At 33.9% G+C, this 20,904-nt stretch overlaps 1 protein-coding gene across 1 annotated transcript in view; it reads left to right on the top strand.

The window, feature by feature from the left end:
* Positions 1–18,726, top strand: part of Mid1 (calcium-permeable channel component Mid1) — a 34,110-nt gene extending 15,384 nt beyond the window's left edge. The window contains exons 2-3 of the mRNA XM_090119533.1: positions 16,039–16,390; positions 17,135–18,726. Of these exons, the coding sequence (XP_089975659.1) occupies positions 16,039–16,390; positions 17,135–17,463 (681 nt within the window). The 3' untranslated portion in view covers positions 17,464–18,726. The remainder of the gene's footprint in view (positions 1–16,038; positions 16,391–17,134) is intronic.
* Positions 18,727–20,904: the final 2,178 nt, after the last annotated feature.

Raw genomic sequence — 20,904 nt, 5'->3', positions numbered from 1 at the left:
TGGCTTTTAAATTATAATGTTAATGCTGGTGTTTAAAGTGTAACTATTAAAGAGTAAGGCTTGGAGTAGAAAGTTCATAGCATCTTCAATAGCAAGGATGTAAGGAAGTTCGCGGTATTCCACAAGGTGTGATTAAACAATGTCTAACGTACGTTTTCACTACGAAGTTAATGAAACAGAGTCTACGTAAATTAGGTCCTTTCTTGAGACTCGCTCTAGGTTATTTACCTATTAGAAAATATATACATATTTTTTAAGTGAAATTTGAGAGTAAAATTTCAAGGTCGCGTTTCATGGAAATATCGTCACGTTATGGAGTAACTGGCGAGGGTTTACCAAAACCTTTGAATCTTGCCAAAGAATTATCACTTCTGACACGTGTGCTCGGCACACACGCTCTTTTATAATAATGGGTATGGTTGCATAGCCTAATCAAAACACAGTTTAAAATTTAGCGATGTTAAGCGAGAGGCAAATCGATTGAATCAAATAAATTTCAGACTAAGTAAAGTGACAAATTTGTATGAATTAGGATCAGGTTTTAAAGCAGCATTACAGGAATTTGGGTCATATTCGCGCCGGGGAATTTACCACTTTTCACACCCATCTGACATGGGTGAGAAATGTTATTTTATACGTTTTTATTAAACTAGTTTCGCAATTCATCATCTTAGATCTTTTCGTGTTGATTCAAAGGATGACCGAGAAAAGAACCGGTTATTTGTTTTTAAAGTGTAGCTTAACTAGAAGTTACTTAAAAGTGAATACGGTGCCTATTACTTATCATTTAAAGATTTAACATTTGCGTTAGTAATACTGAATAAACTTATTCAAGTAATGTCACTTGAAAAAATTTCAAATAATTTAATTAACGAAAACTTAATTTACAAACAGCCCAGCGTTCATTTTCTACATAATTAGCCCACAGAATCGTCTAAAAGATACTCGGGCCTCATTAAGTTTTCGCTCAAAAGTCCGTTCTGAACTTTGTAAAGCTGAAAAGCTGCAACATGTGAAAAAAAGGCATCATTTTGAACTGCGTAGTTACACCAATATACTTTTCTAAAACGTGTTATAAGCTAGGGCGGCTCTCGCGTCGCGTAATAAGCGTGAAGCTCTCTTGAGATCGTTCCGCAATGTGCTCCGATGAGTCCGGATTACTCGTCAAACAACTCCAAAACTCGAAATCCATATTACTCACCTTTTTGATACACCGCTCAAGGGCTTGAGAGCCACTACGATGTGCTGCCTCGTGTCAAACGAATTCATTCACAACATTACAGATACCTACTGAATTGTGTTCCGAGATTTCCACTTCCACATAAAATTAATTTATAATTCATAATTTCAATATAGAAAAATATTGCAGTCATCCAAAGTTCTTCTTTACGTAATAATTAAATTAATTGTATTTTGATAAGTGTACAGCTAGCACAGAACAAGAAACATAGTTAACTTCAAAATTATTAATAGTATTTATAATAGTAATTATAAATACTATTTTTAATTAAGTACGTTATTTTTGTATATAAATATTGACTACGTATTCTTCAGATTAAACGTTCACAAATGGGCAATTAAGATACAAGTCTTGTATATGTGACGCTATATAATAAATTAGTGTATTGAAAATTATACTCCTTATAAAATTCTAAGAATGATCGCTGTAAGGCCGTAGCCGGACTGCTTGACCCAAAAAGGTTTGAAGAGGGCGATCGCGCCGATAGCCCGCGCCGTGTTCCCCCCTGCGGCCCACACTATCCATGCTAATTATCTCTATAGCACTCACGACTAACACCCACTGCATATTATAAGAAGTCTTGTCTAGGCTGGCCAAGGCGAAACATGATTTTTCAACCAACTTTTAAGTAGGTCGGCTTTCAAACTTCCCTCTATTTTTCTTTAATGCGAGAACTTTTTTCTTCAGATGTAATTAAAATGTACTCAAAATTCGTGAACAATGATTTATGCTTTACTGTTTGTTTAAATTAGGTTGATTATGTGGTATTGTAGTGAGATTTTTATTCTATTTGTATGAACATTCTACATTTTGTAGTTTGTAGATTTGTATGAGTAAACACTCTATGAATATAATATTAGGTAGTATATATTGATTGGTACACATGTTAGTGCAATTTGAACGGTAATGGAATTCAAGTAAAAAGATTAGATCATGCATATGGATAATGGATACCTTATAAATTCTGAGATACTTATCAATTCAAAGGCTGAACATCGATCCCCTTTTCTACTTATTTAAAATAATGACAGGCATGGCATCGTGCAGAGATTTTCAATAAATATTTGATTTTGTCATGACATACGGTCGCTACGGCGCGCCGGTTTCCTTTCGGAGTCTGAAACTGAAGCCGGGGCGCGGGGGAAGGGACGTTGACCTACTCCCCACACAGTTACCGCCATCCGCTGAGCGACTGTCAACCTTAAACACTCCCCGTAAAGGTAATTTTGCTTTACAAAATCTGATGAAGGTTTATTGGAAAAATTTGTTCTCTACATTCGAGATACGGTTGAGAAGCTGAGTGCGAATTATACCGTTCTAGGGCAAGACAATAGCGAGATCTTGCTGCAAAATTTTTCTGACAACGGCTAATTGTGGCAATATAATTAAAAATTTTATAGCTACGATAAGTGTTTGCCTGGTTTTAGATTTTTATTTGTGACTGGAACCAAGCATTTGCGTCAAACATTTGTGGATTGAATAAAATTTTACTAGCTGTTGGAAATTTGTATCTTACTTATGATTTAGTTTTTTTTATAAATACATAGACATAGACACATACGTGCAATTAAGCGTTTTCATCGATTCCAACTGAACTATGTGTCAAACTTCATGAAATTTACATTAACGGTACTAAAATTGACATCTCCACGTTCAAAACTTCAGCACGTTCACAAGAATTCGGTCGTTAGTGCTCTTTCATCAAAGGTAATCAATAAAAATGTAAATCCTTGGCAGCATAGCGCTCGTTCTATCATTTTGTTACATTAAGCAGTTAACAATTTCCCGCTGCAGTGGCTCGACTGCGGCTGCAGGTGGCCCTGGGCTGGATGTTTGCCATCTATTTAGATTATGCAAGTTTTTCTACGTACAAATTCATCTCACATAAATTTAAATTTAAAATTACTTTGTTTTTACACCAATTATGAAAATGACTTGCGATTTAAAATGTATGTTTCCTGTTGTGTGTGATGTTTTAGGTCACTTCTTTATAAGGAAATAAATTTAATCACCTATTTATGTCCATTAGGCTGTAATGATTCATTTTGCTTTGATTTTACAATAATTACTCAGGTCTTTACAAAACACAATTTACTAACAAAAAAGTTTAACTCTTGCAATAAAATGAGAAGTGCCTTAACGATTAAGGTTTTCGATTTCAATGAAAAGACTAGGATTCATTCATTTGACGACGTGCAAAAGAATTTAAATTCATATTTTCAATTAGCCAACAAATTATTCTTATTACCAATGCCGCAATGAGTGAAGTATCAAAATAAATATTTGTAAAACCATTTGGCTTTTGCGCCACCCAGAGATATCGATTTAATTTAGAATAAAAGAGCTTTGCGAGGGCAAATCAGTCTTGGTAAGGTCGTTTTGGATTTTTAAGGCAGAAGCTTTTGAGTGAAACTACCTTAATCATTTTGTATTGATTTTATCTGTGTGAATATGTATCTTTAAGCAATTTCTTTCAAAATTTGATTACTGTACCTAAATTAGGATCTTAATTAGTTCAATTTTTGCATTTATTATTCATAATAATAATCCTTAGGTATTCTAATTTTTAGTCATATTTCTATACAGCATCTATATATCTGAAGCACAAAAAAATTTTGCTATTGAAGAAAAATATATTTAATTTATATAAAAGAGGATATATTCTCAAAGTCATAGATCCGTAAACGTGAATACCTTCGCAGTTTGCAGTCCTCTATAAATCGAATATAAAATAGCCCTTTGGATCCAGGTCATTGAGTCCAACAATAAACAGAAGGAGATACATGTAGGTCAAATATCTAATGAATTGTAAATAAACAGATGAATATAGTGGATTACAATAAGCGGCCCGTCACGTGCGTCACGTGGGAGTCACGTGGAGTGCACGGGCCTCTATCGATCCACCCTTATTTGCTGCAACCCTAAGAACGCGTGGAGAAATATATATCCGATAACCCTGTGTTGTGTTACTGCTAGAATTAGCTGTCTGTAGTACATGATATAAATAGTTAGAGCCAGTTAAAAAGAGCGGACGACTGCTGCGATCTCCGGTTAGACGTCTAGATTCATAGATATTTATAAATAACCGACAGTTAGAAATAGTATTTTTTCAGTATGAAATTCAGTCATCAGATGGTTTAATGCCACATGGTTTAATGAGCAGCCTCGCGAAGCAGTTGCTACGCGGAGCAGCTCGGTCAGTGTGGACTGTGGACGTAGCTCGGCCGAGGAAAATAAAGTATTCTGTCATTTTAATTGGCTGTGGAGACCCGCCAATTGAGACTCGAAGTGAATATGACTAACATTTATATTTTTTCTGTATTCACAATTTATTAAAAACCCATTAATACTGGAGTTCTATAGAAATGAAGTTTAAAAAATTAATTGAAACGGTAGGTTTTTGAAGCGATTGCAATATTTTTTTTTATACATCGAATAAATGCTGAAACTAAGATATTATAGGTAGCTAATTTGCCTCTATAAGGATGTGATTATATCCGCCTAATTTAAGGAGCTTAGCCGTAAATAATGACTAATGGATATATATGTAGTATCTAGGTACCTAGGTAGGTACCTACCTACAACTTATTCATAAATCGCCTGAATGAAAATCTACCTGGAAAGCACCACTTTTCCATTCTAGTATTAACATTCACAATTCGACTTTTTACTTTTTATTCATTGCATTTATGTTCTAATATTTTCACATTCAAATGAAAAGCACTAAATCAAAATATATATCTTTCACGGAAAGAATTATTCCCATTATTCTCGAATAATGCGAGGTTATGGGTCAAGGATTAATCTGTAGTAATCTGTCCGTGCGTCGATTTTAGGATTTCAAGCTTCACAGAGACATTTTCAATGCTTTTGTCTTGTACCTTTTGTTTAAAACCAGCTGGAGTTATCAAATTGAAATGAACTTCAGCAACCGAGAAAACTCCATGTAAAAATAAATTCTTATAAGTACATATTTAGTTCATAAATAATATGCTTTGAATATCTGAATCAATGGAAATCTGTTTTATTGATAGTTGCTTCATGAGAGAGTTCTATATAGTATTTTGTAGAGCTTTTCGTTAAGTAATATCTATCGTAATGACTTTATTTGTTTGTTTTATTGTTTTAAAATATGTCATGCATTTATAAAATTTTGTATCAACAAAAATTTTTATATTTTTCATGCTACTTTGTTATCTATTTGAATACAAAGTAGCATGAAAAATATAACATTCTATGCCGCGCGGCTTCACTTGCGAAAGAACTCGCGGGAAAAAGCTAGTTAATCCTATAGCTTATGTTATTCTAGTCCATAAACTATTAGATCAGTTCGGTTACTTTCGCGTAAAGTAGTAACAAACATACAAATTTAGAAACGATGATGCATTCATTGTCTTGCTGTGAACAAAATTACTCAAATAGTATTGTAAAATATGTTATTGGATTCGAAAATCCAATGCTTGTTCCATAAGTAACTTACTCGATTTCCAAATATCAAAAATGTATGTCAATTCAAGCCAACATCCATTTATAACGCGAACTATATTTCCCGAAGTGTCTGGGAAAGTTCAAATCAATCTACTTTTAACAAATAACTAAAATAGTATCGGGCCGCTGTCTTGTCCGTTGTGGCATTTACGTCGGTCGAAAGTCGCAACACTTCGACTATACTTGGTATACTTACGAAGATAGTTCTTGGGAGGCCCAGGCCTGCTGCATATTTGATGCTAAGGTGAATCAACAATTACGTCGACACTTACTAAACGAGCTGGAGCTATTTAAGCTTAAGTCTACATTATGCAGTGAGCACGTGCTTTACTTTATGTCTGCGTTTTTTGGAGGCGTTACGTTCAAAATGTATATTGTTTGTCTTCGAATTTTTTTTTCCAAATTTGGTTGAGTGTGTGGTTTGTTATAATTTATAAATGCTATTTAATTAATAATATAAATGTAATCTACTAAATATTTTTCGGGTCTACGGAAATCCCCGAATCAATGTACCTAATGTAGTGAAATAGAAGTGAAATGTAAGAATTGTTTGTAAAAATTCTCGCGGTAATTTAACTCGCACATAAAAATTGCAAATCAGTATGAAATCATTTTAAATCTCTACAGCTAACTTCCCTCCTTGTAAAAATTAAACACTACAAAAGTTAAATTGTAAATCTGTAAAAGTAATTCATTAAATATTAATATACTACAGTTTTTGATGAATATTTATAACCTCAGTGTAATGCTGTTGGTATTAATTATGCATCCGATCTTTATTATAAATCCGTGAAAAATATAAAACTCGGGAAATAACGATATGCATGCCCCATTTACGAGCCGCACGTATTATTAAATATCTCGCTCAAACTATTAAGTTCCATTAAATATGCACGTTCTCTATTTAATGTTAAAATTAAACTTATAAAACAATTTATTGTTTAACTTTTTATTTCATTATTTGATATTTAATAAACGTACCTAGCTCTTATTAATATATTATTCACTTAAATATTATACGGAATTAAATTAAAACAATAGTCATGTCTCTAGCAGAGATAAATTAAGGTAGATAAAAGATCCTGCTTTTGGAAAACTTATAAAACATCATTTTATTTTTGTCCCTCCACGAAGATAAAATAGGAGGAGTTTAAGTAACGAATTTTTTGCAAATAATCTCTTAAAAATTAGTTATTCCTGCTAATAAACGAGTAATCAAGATGAATATGACCACGTTTCTAAGATTATATGAGTCACGTGCTACAATTTTAAGCTTTTAATGTTCCGAGTCGTTTTTCTCTCGCTTCACGGTTATATCGCTGTCTTTGCAGACTTCCTTTGTTCTTTTTAGTTTCTTCACTCCACTTTCAACAGTTTAGTTTTGTTTTTCTCGTATAATAGCTGAACGTTTTCTCGGATTTTAAGTTTCCCGGGTATGGATTATTGAGAGACTAGAGCCGTGATTGCATATGTGGAATGTAGATCATTCATTTTTTGTACGATAGAGCCAAGATCATAAGAAAACAAGGTATAATATAACAGCATGAATGATATTTTAACGTTTAATAGTTTATTCGTTACGATAATATTACTTACGCTAAAATATATCTATCTACTCATTTTTTAACTTTTGTCCCGTACCTACAAGCAATCCATATCCTCAAAGAATGCCTTCTTGACTGGTTTACGGTAGTGAAACGGAGGAAAAACTAATCCAGGTATACCAGTGGCTTAAAGTGACATCTGCATTATGGCATCTGATGAAGTGGCCAGGCGAGCAGCTGCTCCTCAGGGAGTGCAAGTCTCAGCCGCACTATTAATCTGCCAGTACATCCATGTTTCAATCACGTTCGGTAGGTATTGCTTGGCGCCAAAATTTCAATTGCTTTGGTGCATATCATGAGGTCGTTTATTTGATCGGGTTAATTATGATAAGCGTGTGTTGTGAACTACACTGACCTTAAGGAAATTTGTAACTAATTTTAAAACCGAATTTTATGTTTATTTCGAACACATTTATTTTTATGTATTTTGCGTAGGTATTTCGTAAATAACAGTGCTCTTCTTAAGTTTTAATTTATTCCCATGCCGCTTACTGCCTAAAACGTAATATTAAACCATATATTGATTAGTTACTTCAATAGTTATTAGTCCATTTTAATGACTTGCCTAATAGTTTAAGCCATACGCATGCAATTTGCGATTTTCGTTCAACATTGTAGCATAATTTCTCTACATAGAAGCATACTATATATATATATTGAAGTATAGCTATATTGTGCATTCCGGTGCACAACTATTTTCCAACTTACGCGCTCGTTGTAATTATTTTACGTACAGAACAAAAGGCCACATTTTTGCACGGGTTGTTTTTTATGAAAATTCTCTTCAATCTCGCCGGGTTTCGTATAAAACCCGTTGCAATAGTCGAGTGGATAAGTGAGGTTTGCACGAAGTTTGTTATTATGGGATGTCGCAGCCGCTGGCAGCAACGCGCCCTGCATCGCAATGATTTCAGTTCGCGGGATCTATTGTTGTTCTACTAATATTATTGATGTTAAAGTTTATAATGTCGTGATGTTTATCACCTACAAGGTTTCAATGGTTTCGGATTTGATATGTATTTTTACTGTTTGCAGTGAACGTAATTATTAAACTAGCATGAATTCTATCATTATTGGTTGAAACGGGATGCTGAGTGTCTACCAATATTAATTTGTGTATTTAGCCTTTATATTAGTGAATCAGCTACTATATTCAGATGACTGGAGAATTTAAGTACATATTATCATTAGGAGGAAATGATTTCTTTAAAAATCTGTGTATTTTTAACTATAAAAAATTCGAAATTAGCACCTCATTCCAAGAAAGAACGATTAATGATAGTAGGGCAACACTTATAAGTTTTTCCTAATACATTATGAATTTGGGACACCCTTAATGGGCGCCCAAGCTCGCAAATTGCTCCCCTTCCTGAGATGCAGTGAACATTAAAAATAGTCTGGTTATAAATATCCTTATCATATAACTCTTCCTATTCCGATTCTACAATCCTGTTTACCAAATCACATTTCACTGCAGGAATACATTTATTACAGTATTATGGATTATCTGCGATATGCCATTTAGTGGAAATATTATAACGAATTTTCATCTATAAAATTATTTTGTACGAAACTGTCCGTATTAATGTTGTTAGTTGCTACCCAATAAAAAGCCATCATCTAATTCCCCGGATTGCCTGCAACGAATTTAATAAAATTATTTATGTTTCAAGGAAAATTACGTGAAAATTTGAATCATTAAAAACGAGGCCAAGTAACGTATTTCAATGCTTTCTGAGGAAAAAATAAAACAGAATTGCGAGGAAATTTGCGCCGGCTACGAAAGCAGCGCCTCTGAATAGCGCTCTAGCCATTGTACGGATCTGCCTGTCGAAGCCTCCACGTCGCTATTTGTAACAATTTGCTCACAGCCGATAGAATGCTCTCACTTTTACTGTCTTTGTTCGCAATAAATGCAACAATTTTATATTGGTTTCCGTAGGTTCCGCCGATAGGACGTTAGGAATGTTACGCACATAAATATTTATATCCGTTTATAGTGTAGACTGCTTTGTATTGTATCGTGCAAGTAAGTAAGGAATGATAGAGTCTGAGGGTATTTTATCTATTAGTTTCAATCTTAAGCCATACTGGTGTTTCACTCGCTATATATTCTCTATGATACCTATACGACATTATATCAATGATTTAGTGGGACATCAAGATTAGTAGAAAAACCAAGTTCAACTATTACTTTCCATAAAATTTCATTCATACAATATGTAAAGCAATAAAAAGTTTGAAAGGTTATAATAGTCAGAATCGATCAAATCGCGGGCAATGAAAATCAAGCATTTCCTTTGATCGTGGTCTCTTAAACTGTCATGTATGTGCTGCTCGTTGGATATTGCATGCAATAAAAATACAACAGCTTCGTAACGACAACATAGAATATTATAAACGATGTGTACGTTTATAATATTCTATGCTTATGTGTAATAGATTCTGTGTTATTATACTTACAAATTCAATTATTTTGTAAAGAGAATAATGATACTGTCTCCCCATATTTTAAACTATATATGTATTAGGAATTAAATGACATAACTGATTATAAGGGCACGTTAACATTCTTGATCTGGCTACTGGCTAGTAGAAGTTAATTTCTCAGTTGAATTTTCATTTACGCCTTGGATAAAGCAGTTATATATTATACTTCTAGCTACTAGAGCTTGATTTGGTTATTATTAATTGTTACTTCAAATCATTCCCCGATTGTTCGTGTACAATTTATGTAAATTGTAATATTAGAATTGTTTCGAGAACTGAGAATAGCTGTCTCTATATATACATAATTCTAAGCAATCTTATAAAACTATTGAAGCCTCTGCAGATTTATTAACAGTATAAGCGCAGCATAGTTAAACATAGTTAAGTACGCCTAATCGCTTGTCAGGAGAAAAAGCTTTCGTCTGATATTAAAAGGCTGGTTTATGATATTAAAATTACATTCACGCATATAATTAATATTGCACGCCTCATAAGCGAAGCGTTGAGGGTACTACTGTCACTTCGCGCAAGACATCTGATTTTTCAAACTTAAAATGTCTTTATGTATCATACATTGCACTTGTAAGATAATACATACACACACATATTAAGAAAAATGTTGTGTGGTTTTATGAAACCACGGTAAAAGTGAAACTGTTCGAACGGTTCCGAACACTGCTTTGTGTAGCGCATGTCGCGTGACGGTCGCGGCTGCCGAGTAGGTATACCTACTCGGCAGCCGCGATACACGCGACATGCGCTACACAGACCAAAAAGTTTGAGACGATGTAATAAAAGTTTCACTTTAAAATCACTATTTTTAACATTCATGATATTTTTGATGTCATTTTTGTTATTTAAACTAGTTAAAAAACAGTTTAAAAAGTTCTGTCTTGGACGTCCGTGTGTCTGTATGTGCGGAGGATTTTCTTGTTAACACGATAGCGACCGAAATACTTTACTAATCGAGTCTTTTTTTTCTCTTACGCTTGAGTATGCTCAGGAATAGAACCCTTTCATTTTTCAGGGTCTGATTCGATGTGGTTTAATTGTTATTAAATAAACAAAAATAATAATTAATAAATAATTATTAAAAAAAAATTATGAGGCGTGCACTTTTGGATTTTCCAAATTTTTTAGAAAATAATGATATACTTTATAATATTATTATTGTATATATATTGCATTATCTATGCAATTTGAATATGAAATTCAATTGCAATATTGTTTTATCAAAAGGGAAGTCCTGTAGTTTTATTTTCACACAATTCAAAACACATTTTTTTCTCTTTATAACTAAGTCTAGATATTGTATTTAAAATTTGCATACGTTAAGCAATCATATGACAATGATCATATTCCTAGTAGGTAGTGCGTGGGTGATGGGTGATGGTACAGATAAATTTCTTAGTTAAGAGACAAGACCACTTTCTATATCCATTTAGATAAAGATAGCTTTTGTTCAATCATTTCTGTATCATTAGTTAAATTTTATCGGGTATTGGTTTAAATTTTCCAAGGAACTTTTTGCTTTTATTAATTTATAAATTGATACTCAATACACCTCACACATATCTTAACAGTAGAGAAAGACGAAATTCCCTATCACTTTTGCAGTTACAATCTTTATATTATTATTTATTAATAATATCTATCAATGTAATCCTTGTAGGTTCTTTTTATCCCTTCAATAAACTGAAATTTGAATTCTTGCTCGCTATTTCTGCTCGCAATAAAGTATACTTTAATGTCCGAGAATTTTTCGCCACCGCAACCATTACGCGACCTATGGCGAATATGTCTATAGTGTATAAGTATGATTCATAGAAGTAGGACATAGAAAGTCTAGCGGATGACAACAGCGTCACGAGCAATGAATATCGAATAAATAGTAATTTCAAATCTCAGTTCCACAGTAGCGGCAGAACCGCGCGATCAGCACGCCGGGATAAGCGATAAGAGGATTACGCGCGCCACTGTTTGTTAGCTTCTGTTTATTTTGTTAATTTTGCTCTTTATTCCCTTGAGACCATACCCGATGCCGCAATTTATGTGTACTCAGTATAATGTGGTCTAGTTTTTGAAATGTTCTACATAATTTACTCGATACAATATAGATTTGGTTTGCATTAAAATCTAATCGGATTTGCAGCCAAATTTCGTGTGGATTTAACACGCAAATCAACTGATAGAGATGAATGTAAATTTATAGTCTGTTTACATGTGTTCATTTCAATTATTATTATGTAATAAGCTCTCAAAAAGTTCGGAAAGATTTTATCAATAGATACCAAAACCTAAGAGATCTATATTTTCTACAAGAAGCATTGATGCTAACAATTTCGACGATAGCTAATTAGTCAAAAAGATCCATCTTTTGTCTTTCAGTCATCATGAGAACGATCTCCAGAGATTTTAAAATGCAAGTTCAATTGAGTAGCAACTAACGAATGGCTCACAGATGACTAAGACTAACAAGCGCCGATAGTCAATATGACTCAGAGCTCAATTTCACTCTACATACTGAATGGTTATTAATCCCGTTCACTGGGTCACAGGGACGATAACCCACACGAGACATCTCAATATTATTGACATTTTATTATTTTTGCGAGCTCGCTTCCTAGTTGGTTAAGAGATAATGAACGCGGGTTTATTCCGATCGTTTTGTTAGGTAGCTATATCTTAGGTTTTATATTAATCTATGTCAATATAAACTTTTATTATAAGGTATACATAATACATTTAAGACTAAGTTTATGACTATAAGAATGAAATTCTTATGCAGATATTATGACATGCTATTATTTTATTATTTAAAATTTAATTGAAGTGAATATCTATAAACTACGTTAAATCGTTTCTCATCTTATAATATTTATTTTTTCCAATTATTAATACCTAGATGATACCTTAAAATTCATTTCTATCTCTATACGATCAATTCAGCCGAAGTCGTAGTTTACAACTCAAATAGAGATCGGTAAATGGGACACATATAATTTATTATGCTCCATAGTATGTGCACACATCTTCACATATCTGATTACACACGCAAGTACTCAAAACGGTCGATTAAGTTACACGCGGTCCAGTTAATGCGTTTTCAATTACATAATAACTAAGCGATTCTCTCCTGATTGGTTTGTTACCTTCAGCCATATCTGTGGTTATCTAATGATACAGCGCTCACTATGATTGATTATATAAGCTGGGAGAAGGGAGGCTGCCAAACCCGTAGGGACATTACTCCCCGCAACTCCATTTGTTCTGATTTGTTAGAACCTACTGCTATTTAATGAGTGAAACTCATAATTTGATTTATCCTAGCGAGAAAGGCAAGTCACCGTCTTCAATTTGTTAAAGCGAATATAAGGGCACTTTAACGTGTTTGGATTACATCCGTCGTGGGAAGTGATGATATAGAAGTTTGATTATTTTTTTTTGGTAAATAATTTATTGTTTTATACTAATACTAAGAGTCATATAAATATTAATAGTGCATAGTCGAATTGGAAAAAGTAGGCCCTTTAAAAATTATATACTGAAAATGCCTATAAGATTTTAAATAGCTGCAAGAATAATTTGTGTACTTATTATAACTAAGCAAACTCTAAAACTAAACACGTATTAAGACATTCACTCTAACCTCAATTATGTTAAACAGGGCTAACACAGAGCACTTATAATTATTTTCACACATAATTACCGAGAGCACGTGTCAATGGGCCATAAGATAAAGGAATGCTCGTAAAAGGACATCGTATTGGCTATTAGCGTTACAAGATGACATTATTGGAACAACCCCCGGGCCCCGCAGTCCCGCGATGTGTCATCGGGCCACAATTAGCGCGGTTATGGCTCCATTGCTTGTCGCGATGCTCGGACATTTGTGGGAAAAAACGTTTTAAACCACTTCGCCCACATCGTACAACTTTGATTAACGATTAAATAATAGTTGGGGGTTTTAAAACCTATTTTAATATTAAATGTATTGATGATTGATTCCTCTCTTTACACTCTATTTATTAAAAGGCGGATTTAGATATTTAAAATAAATAGAACGAAATAGAACACAGCAAAACCGTTCATTAATTAAAAAGAAGTGATTATTTTTCTTATAATATATTTTAATCTAGGTGGTTCATCTCGCGTAAATGATATTTTTATGTAAAAGAATAGAATCAGTTTTACTTGGCATACAACGAATGTTCTCTGAATATTTTTCCGTAGAACATTTTCAAGACTCTTAGAGATCTTAATAGAACAAAAGTAAAGAGCTGCACGGTTAGACTGAGATTTTAATTGTGAGACGTCACTTTGTATTTAAAAATAACGAGCTAGGCTAGCTCTAAAGCTTACTTATGTTTTAATTTTCTAATAAATAACCTGAACAAGTTGCTTGTGCAATAAAACTTTAATGCTGGTAGTTAATTCTGCTAAAGATGTTTTCATTCTTCTTATAATTAATTACGAAACCAAATTTTGATACGCATTCGACGTCAACTTATAAATTACTTAACTGCGTAGTAAACAGTTATTACTTGGTGAGTTTATAGTATATATTGTATATTAATAACACAATGCCATTCTAATATGTCGTACTTGTAACAATATGTCAATGTGTGCGTAGATCGTAACAGATTACATAGATATAAGCTGTTATCAAAGTGAATATATTCCACAAGATATGGCCTACTAACATGATTACTTTGAACAAAGAGGATGCTGAGATTGCATCAATTAACGAGTGATTTCCACTTTACTAAAGTTGTCAGGGAAGACGCGAAAAGAACGTCAAACGACCATTATATTTTTCATACATATAGTAGGAGGACTTTAAGAAAATATGAGTAGTATCGGACGAAGATCACAATAATGTTTGTTGTGGTTATGTGATTAAAGTAGTAAAAGGAAAAATTTGGAAAAGTTCATGCTACTAAATCGTTTAGTTTATTCATGATGATGATTCTTTTCTGCACCGGCTCTTGGCTTGTGTGAGAGAAGCGGTAAAGTCAAATAGCTTGCACAAAATAAAACGACAAAATGGAAGTTAAAGTTTCAAGAGTTTTATAGAAAAATAAAGTTACTTTATACAACAACAAAATCTTATAATGAAAGTTTTAAAAGGTTAACTATGAAAAAACCAGTCGATAATTATATTTAATACAAAATGTTTTATTTAACCTTAGGGCGCCAAAAGACCATTTTTATCCATTGATGATTGGCTACCCTATCCTGTCCTATTAGTATTCCTACTAATATTATAAATGCGAAAATTTTTGAGGATAGATGTATGTGTATATGTGTAGGTGTGTATGTTTGTTACTCTTTCACGCAAATACTTCTGAACCTATTATGTACAATGAAATTTAGCACACATATAGAGGGTAACTTGGATTAATACATAAAATAGGTTTTACCCCGGAAATCACATGGGAACGGGAACTATGCGGGTTTTTCTTTGAAAACGCGGGCGAAGCCGCGGGTGGATAGCTAGTAGTATGCTTATAATTTATAAATTTAGTGCATCGGTACAATTAATATTAAAACATGTGTTCCACATTTCATATTCTGCTACAAAATTGAAAACAGTAACTACACTCTTTTTGCCGTACCTTAAACTCAGTTTCATAATCCCACATTATAAAATCGTCCATTGTTTGAGCACGTACGCCAAACTGTCCATCGATTCCAACAAAAATCCAAGTTTTAGTTGGAAGCGGTGTGTCCCGCTCGTAACCTAATTAATCACTGCCACAATAAACGACGATTTACTGTGATGTTGAAAAATGCCGGGCTACGAAACAGAAGGGTTGAATGCACTAGCTGTCTGGCTTTTGATAAAACTTCTTGTATCATACATTTATATTAGCCAATTTAGTTGTAATTACAGTATCAAATACGTGTAGGTGTAATATTTCCGTAAGTTTAGATACATTCAATATCTAGCCTATGTAAAATATAGACGCACCATGATCATTGATTTATAGGGCCCATAATATCATTATATTGCAACAAAATAATTATTATTCTAATAGTTAATGAATATATTATGTCAATTGACTTTGTTTTGTTACAATCAAATTGCACAAATCAAGCTTTAATGTTGTATTTTTGTCAGATCTGCTCAACAGCCTTTATTTCCTTTCTTCTTTCCTTTTGTACTAAACGTTGCTCGGTTCAGCTGTCCAGTGATATTAACGTAAATTGCAGGAAACGTATCGACGGTGGGCTTGCAGTACAATGGTGCCGCTGTGGGTGGAGGAGGGAGCGGAGGAAAACGACGAGGGCAGCAGGTCTAGAAGGACGCCAGCAGAGCACGCCGCCCGTTGGCACGCACGCCACCTCGAGCGCGTGGGTCACCTGGACCGGCGACGAGGCGGCGGCGTCGTCGGTCGCTGGGTGCGCGCAGCGGCCGCCGGCCCCGGCCGACCCCTAGTTCGTCTTAAGCCTTGCCTATCAGTTTGTCAACTCGTCGAGCAACACTGCCCTTACTTTCTGCCGGCGGACCGCGCTCCTGCTTACCCGACGCAATATGCGGGCGAGCCCACGTTCCTATGTCTCGGTAATGCTTTTATTTTTATCTTTCACTGTAGATTTTATTTATTTATTTTAATTATCTAATATTTGTTTATTGTAATTTATATGAATTTATATAATTAAAATAAAAACACCAAGGAACCCTATTTGTTAACTTAGTTTATTTAAAAAAAATTGAATGCCTATGTGTCATATTAATGATATCAAAACAAGTTACTTTGACTCAGAAGAAATTTTTAATAGGAATATCCATTGTTATTACATAGAGAAAGTTTTCAGAGCGCTTTTTCTTCGAACAAATGTATGCTGAATGCATGTGTTGTGCTGGCAAATAACAGTAAAAGGGACGTTTTAGGCTCGATTAGCTCTCCACCGCCGCTTGGCCGCAGTTCAAATTGAGAATACTAGTGACAAATGGTGCTTACTGTAAACTGCACGCTTTTTATATTTCTTTGACCAATTGTTGCTTCACTTTTCTTCACATTGACCCTTTATTCTTTTGTACAATTTCTTTGAACTAAGTAGCTTGCGGCTAAGGCTTCCTCACAAAGAGGCTACTTTTAATATTTCTGCGCTTTGAACTGATAGTTAACTCCATTTTATAGAGCTATTCATATTGAAAATGTTTTGAATTATTTACTTTTTACAGTCTTTGAATTCATTAAGCTTTATAGTGATTCACGGCTCTACAAGTATCTGTCGACGTCTTTTACACCATTATTTATATGCGTTTATAAAATGGTTGAGTTAAAAATGAACGCTTTTCCAGATCCACGCATACCCGAGACCGGCGCTCAGGCGAACAAGTCCAACTACGGCCCCGACGACTGCTGTTACTGGTACTGCGAAGGCCGCCTCTGCTACCACTGCGAGTCGCGGCTGAGCGAGCCGCAGCGGCCCGACGCCGAGCGCTGCAGCCCCGTCGTGGAGCGCACCGCCACCTGCTCCGTGCCCTACCAGGCGCCCGCCTCGGCCCCCGCGGCCTCCCCGCGGCCGGCCCTCCTCGCCACAGCCCTCCTTATCACACTCGCCTCCATGGTGCGGACTTTCTGGACGTCGTTTTTACCTCTAGTGAATGTGCGTGAATCGAGGTTATAGTTTTACGTTTACGTGCGTCGCACCATCGTGTACTGCGACAGCCGAACCACGATAGAAACTTTTACTAGTGATGTACTTATGATAATAAAAACGCTTCGGTAACGTTACCGAAGCGGCCGGAGACCCGCGACGCCGGGCGCGATCCGCCCGCGCCGTCGTACGGCATCGCGGGCCCCCGGCTCGTATAGACTCTAAGTTAATATTTGTGTCCGATCGTTCATTGATAAACGAAAAAACACCAATAGTTCTATATCGTTACTAAGATGTCTGAAGAAAACTTCGCCGTTGACGATGTTCCAGCCAGTATATGTATGTCGAGAAGGTTTTTAAAATATTTTGTTGGAGTTATTTATTACATTTTTAATGTTGATTATTTTGTAGCCAATATTGCAAAAGTATTTACAGGTTTTAATGAAATAGTAATGCATATTTTGTTAATGTTATAAATAGTAATTTTGCAAGTAACTATTCACTTCCCGATATATGAGGTGGTCTTTTTGCACAAAATGTGTAACCGTGTCAGCCAGCAGCCTGCAATCTGCATGGTTGTAACGAGTAGAAGAGTTTTAAGTCGCACGGCACTCTTATGTATAATTATTAAATAATTGAGCCGGGAGTCGGAAAGTTGTTACAGATAAGCAATTGTTTTGCATTAGTGGAGGAAAAAAAATGTTGGCATTTGTGCGGCTTTAAAAATGTAAAAGTCACATATAACCATAATGTTTAAATTGTATTCAATCATTAAAGCACACATAGAATAACACGAGTAATACCAATATTAAGATTATTTTAAAACAGATTGACAATAGTGTTACATGAATGGGTTTTAGAAAATTATTTTTGTAACGATATAGCTTGTCGCGCATAGAGCAAAGGGTATATATAATATTAGGTTAAACGAATTTGAAACAATGCGATCAGTAGTTTTTGTTTGTGTGTTAGGTAACAATAAATACTTAAAACCAATATACAGGGTGTCCCATCGTCGGTATTCTAAGCTCAATGGAGGATATAGTTTTGCATACGCTGAGTACCTACTTAAAAAATTCCAGTTGCATTTTTTTTCAAATGGATGAATTCTTAAAACTCTTTGTGTACACCCCTAACAAACAACTCGCCTAACTTTGCCACCCGCACGTGAGCTACCGTTTAAGATTATGTTTTCATACACAAAATGCTCACATTATAGCGAAGCGTTGTATGCCGGCTGCGCGGAGCTAGAGAAGAAAAAATGAATTTTAAGGAAAAATTTAGCAAAAAATTTTTGGGTATGCAACTCTACAAGTTCCTTCGTGCTTAGTATACAGATAGTGGGACACCCTGAATATTAAAAATGGATTAATTTTATAATCAATAAGGTTTCTTTTAATAATTAATTAATCACGATTCCTTTTATTATTTTTGTAGAGAACACGAATTCATTTGCTTTAAATAATAATATAAAAGGTCATTGTTTCTATGTCCATCGGTCAAAGAATGCCTAACACTGGTCTATAATATATAATAATATGTATTAAACATTGAAAGAAATGAATATTAGGGTTAAATAACGTAGTTGTTGTTTTGTAAGAAGTAAAAAAGAATAAATTATATGTAATAATATATCCGTCTTATGAAAGTATGATATTCAGATTGTAAACGTGGTTGAGCATGATTTTTATATGATATTTGTTTTATAATATATATAATGTACATTTATATTATGTCTTGTATATTGCAGTGACTGTCACCATGTTAATGGGTGCAGTCCTTTTGAATAATTATATAGGTTACTACAGTGTTTGTTAGTTTTCTTATTTAAAAAGAAATAATATGATAGTTGCGTCGTTGAAGATTATGTGATCAAAATCAAAGTAAAATTAATGATTGTAAAGACTTTATCGAATGAACATTTGTTGAGAATATTATCCTCGGACGAGGATGTAGTTGTTGATTGCAAAGATAATGATAATAATATTAAGTAAGTTATTTTTTACGTTTTTAATGTGTGTGAATAAAACTAAAACGGTTTGTTGTTTCCACTCCCTGTCTTTGAAGAAAGACCACCGAGGGTGCTAATTGTCTATTAAAGCTTATTAGAATTTTTATTTTCTACACTTTAAATTTATCTATCCACTTGCACACTTAAATTTTACATACTTACATATTATTTACATTAAAACTCTTGGGTTTTAAATTTACATTTTTTTATTATTGCTTTGCTTTATTTCATGGAAGGATATACTCATTTATAGGTACTCAGTCTCATTTATTTAGAAAAATTATATTTTAATTGTATTCTTAAACTATAATTTGAACATGTCTGAACTACTTACCTATTTGTTAAAAAGAAATAAATGTTAAATGTAGTTAGTAATATCTATGTCTCAGATTGATCGATTTTAATTCATACCCGTTACGAATATACTTCTTTATTTTGCAAAAATGTCTATACAACGAATTTAATTTCCATTAAAACGTTTAGACATCTGAATACAGGTATGACCTCTATTTTTTCGGAAATCCTTATACATAGAGCAATTGAGTTTTTGAGTTACACACCTCCAATCGAGTTTATTCAAACGTGATGCCTAGTGCCTTCACTCGTTTCGAAGTGAAAGCGGTTGCAAGGTTAGATTAAAGTACGGAATAAACTAACTGCCAGTTCTGCCGCCAATATAGAACAATTCAACTTATGATGCTGTTCATATGATGTCGAGTCGTAGGAAATTAATTGAAAGTTATTTGTAACTAATAATAGTAACTACATAGCGTTCACAAATCAGTTATAGATTTAAGCCGTAAGTATGTAATGATGAATGAGTAATCGTTTAATTAACGTTGTAATGAGTAATTGTTGTGACGTCCGTTCATGTTTCATTTTATATAAAATCAAGTAAGTATGAATTAATGAAGAAATGCACAGAAAGCGTCATAATTTGGAACGGATAGTGATACAATTTGGTATCTTGAGTGAAAACTTCCTGGATAGTGAACCAGCCCCAAAATGATACAATATACATAATAGTTAAATATTTGAAACTTTAAGCCAAAAACCCACGTTATTTTATTATCTTATTCTTCACGTTTACTTAATATTGAAACATTAACAATTCTTTGGACGTTTTAATTCGTTTAATTTTCTCTAAATTTCACTTAGCAACCTCATGTGACTTGAATGAAATTATAAATTTTAATAATTATCAAAAGTGAGTTATAATAGGTACAATAGGTAAATAACGACCCAAATAGCTTGGGCATTTCTCACGATATCTATGTGTAAATTATCAAAATTTAGAATTAGAAAATGAATTACTAGTACATAATTAGTTGGATCAATTTCGAGCACTCGTTAAAACTTACACATTGACCGTACATTCCTTCTTTTTGGATATTTCTACTCTCACTCTTAATAATCTTCTCTTCTTGTCCACTATTTTAACATTAGAGTAGAGTATTAAA

Source organism: Colias eurytheme, chromosome 3, assembly GCF_061535395.1.
Source record: "Colias eurytheme isolate Ceu_HAF_F1 chromosome 3, ilColEury1 Martin Lab GWU primary, whole genome shotgun sequence".
NCBI classification, from domain to species: Eukaryota; Metazoa; Arthropoda; class Insecta; order Lepidoptera; family Pieridae; genus Colias; species Colias eurytheme.
The sequence above is the reverse complement of the archived record's forward strand: the minus strand, read 5'-3'. Positions and strand labels throughout refer to the sequence as shown.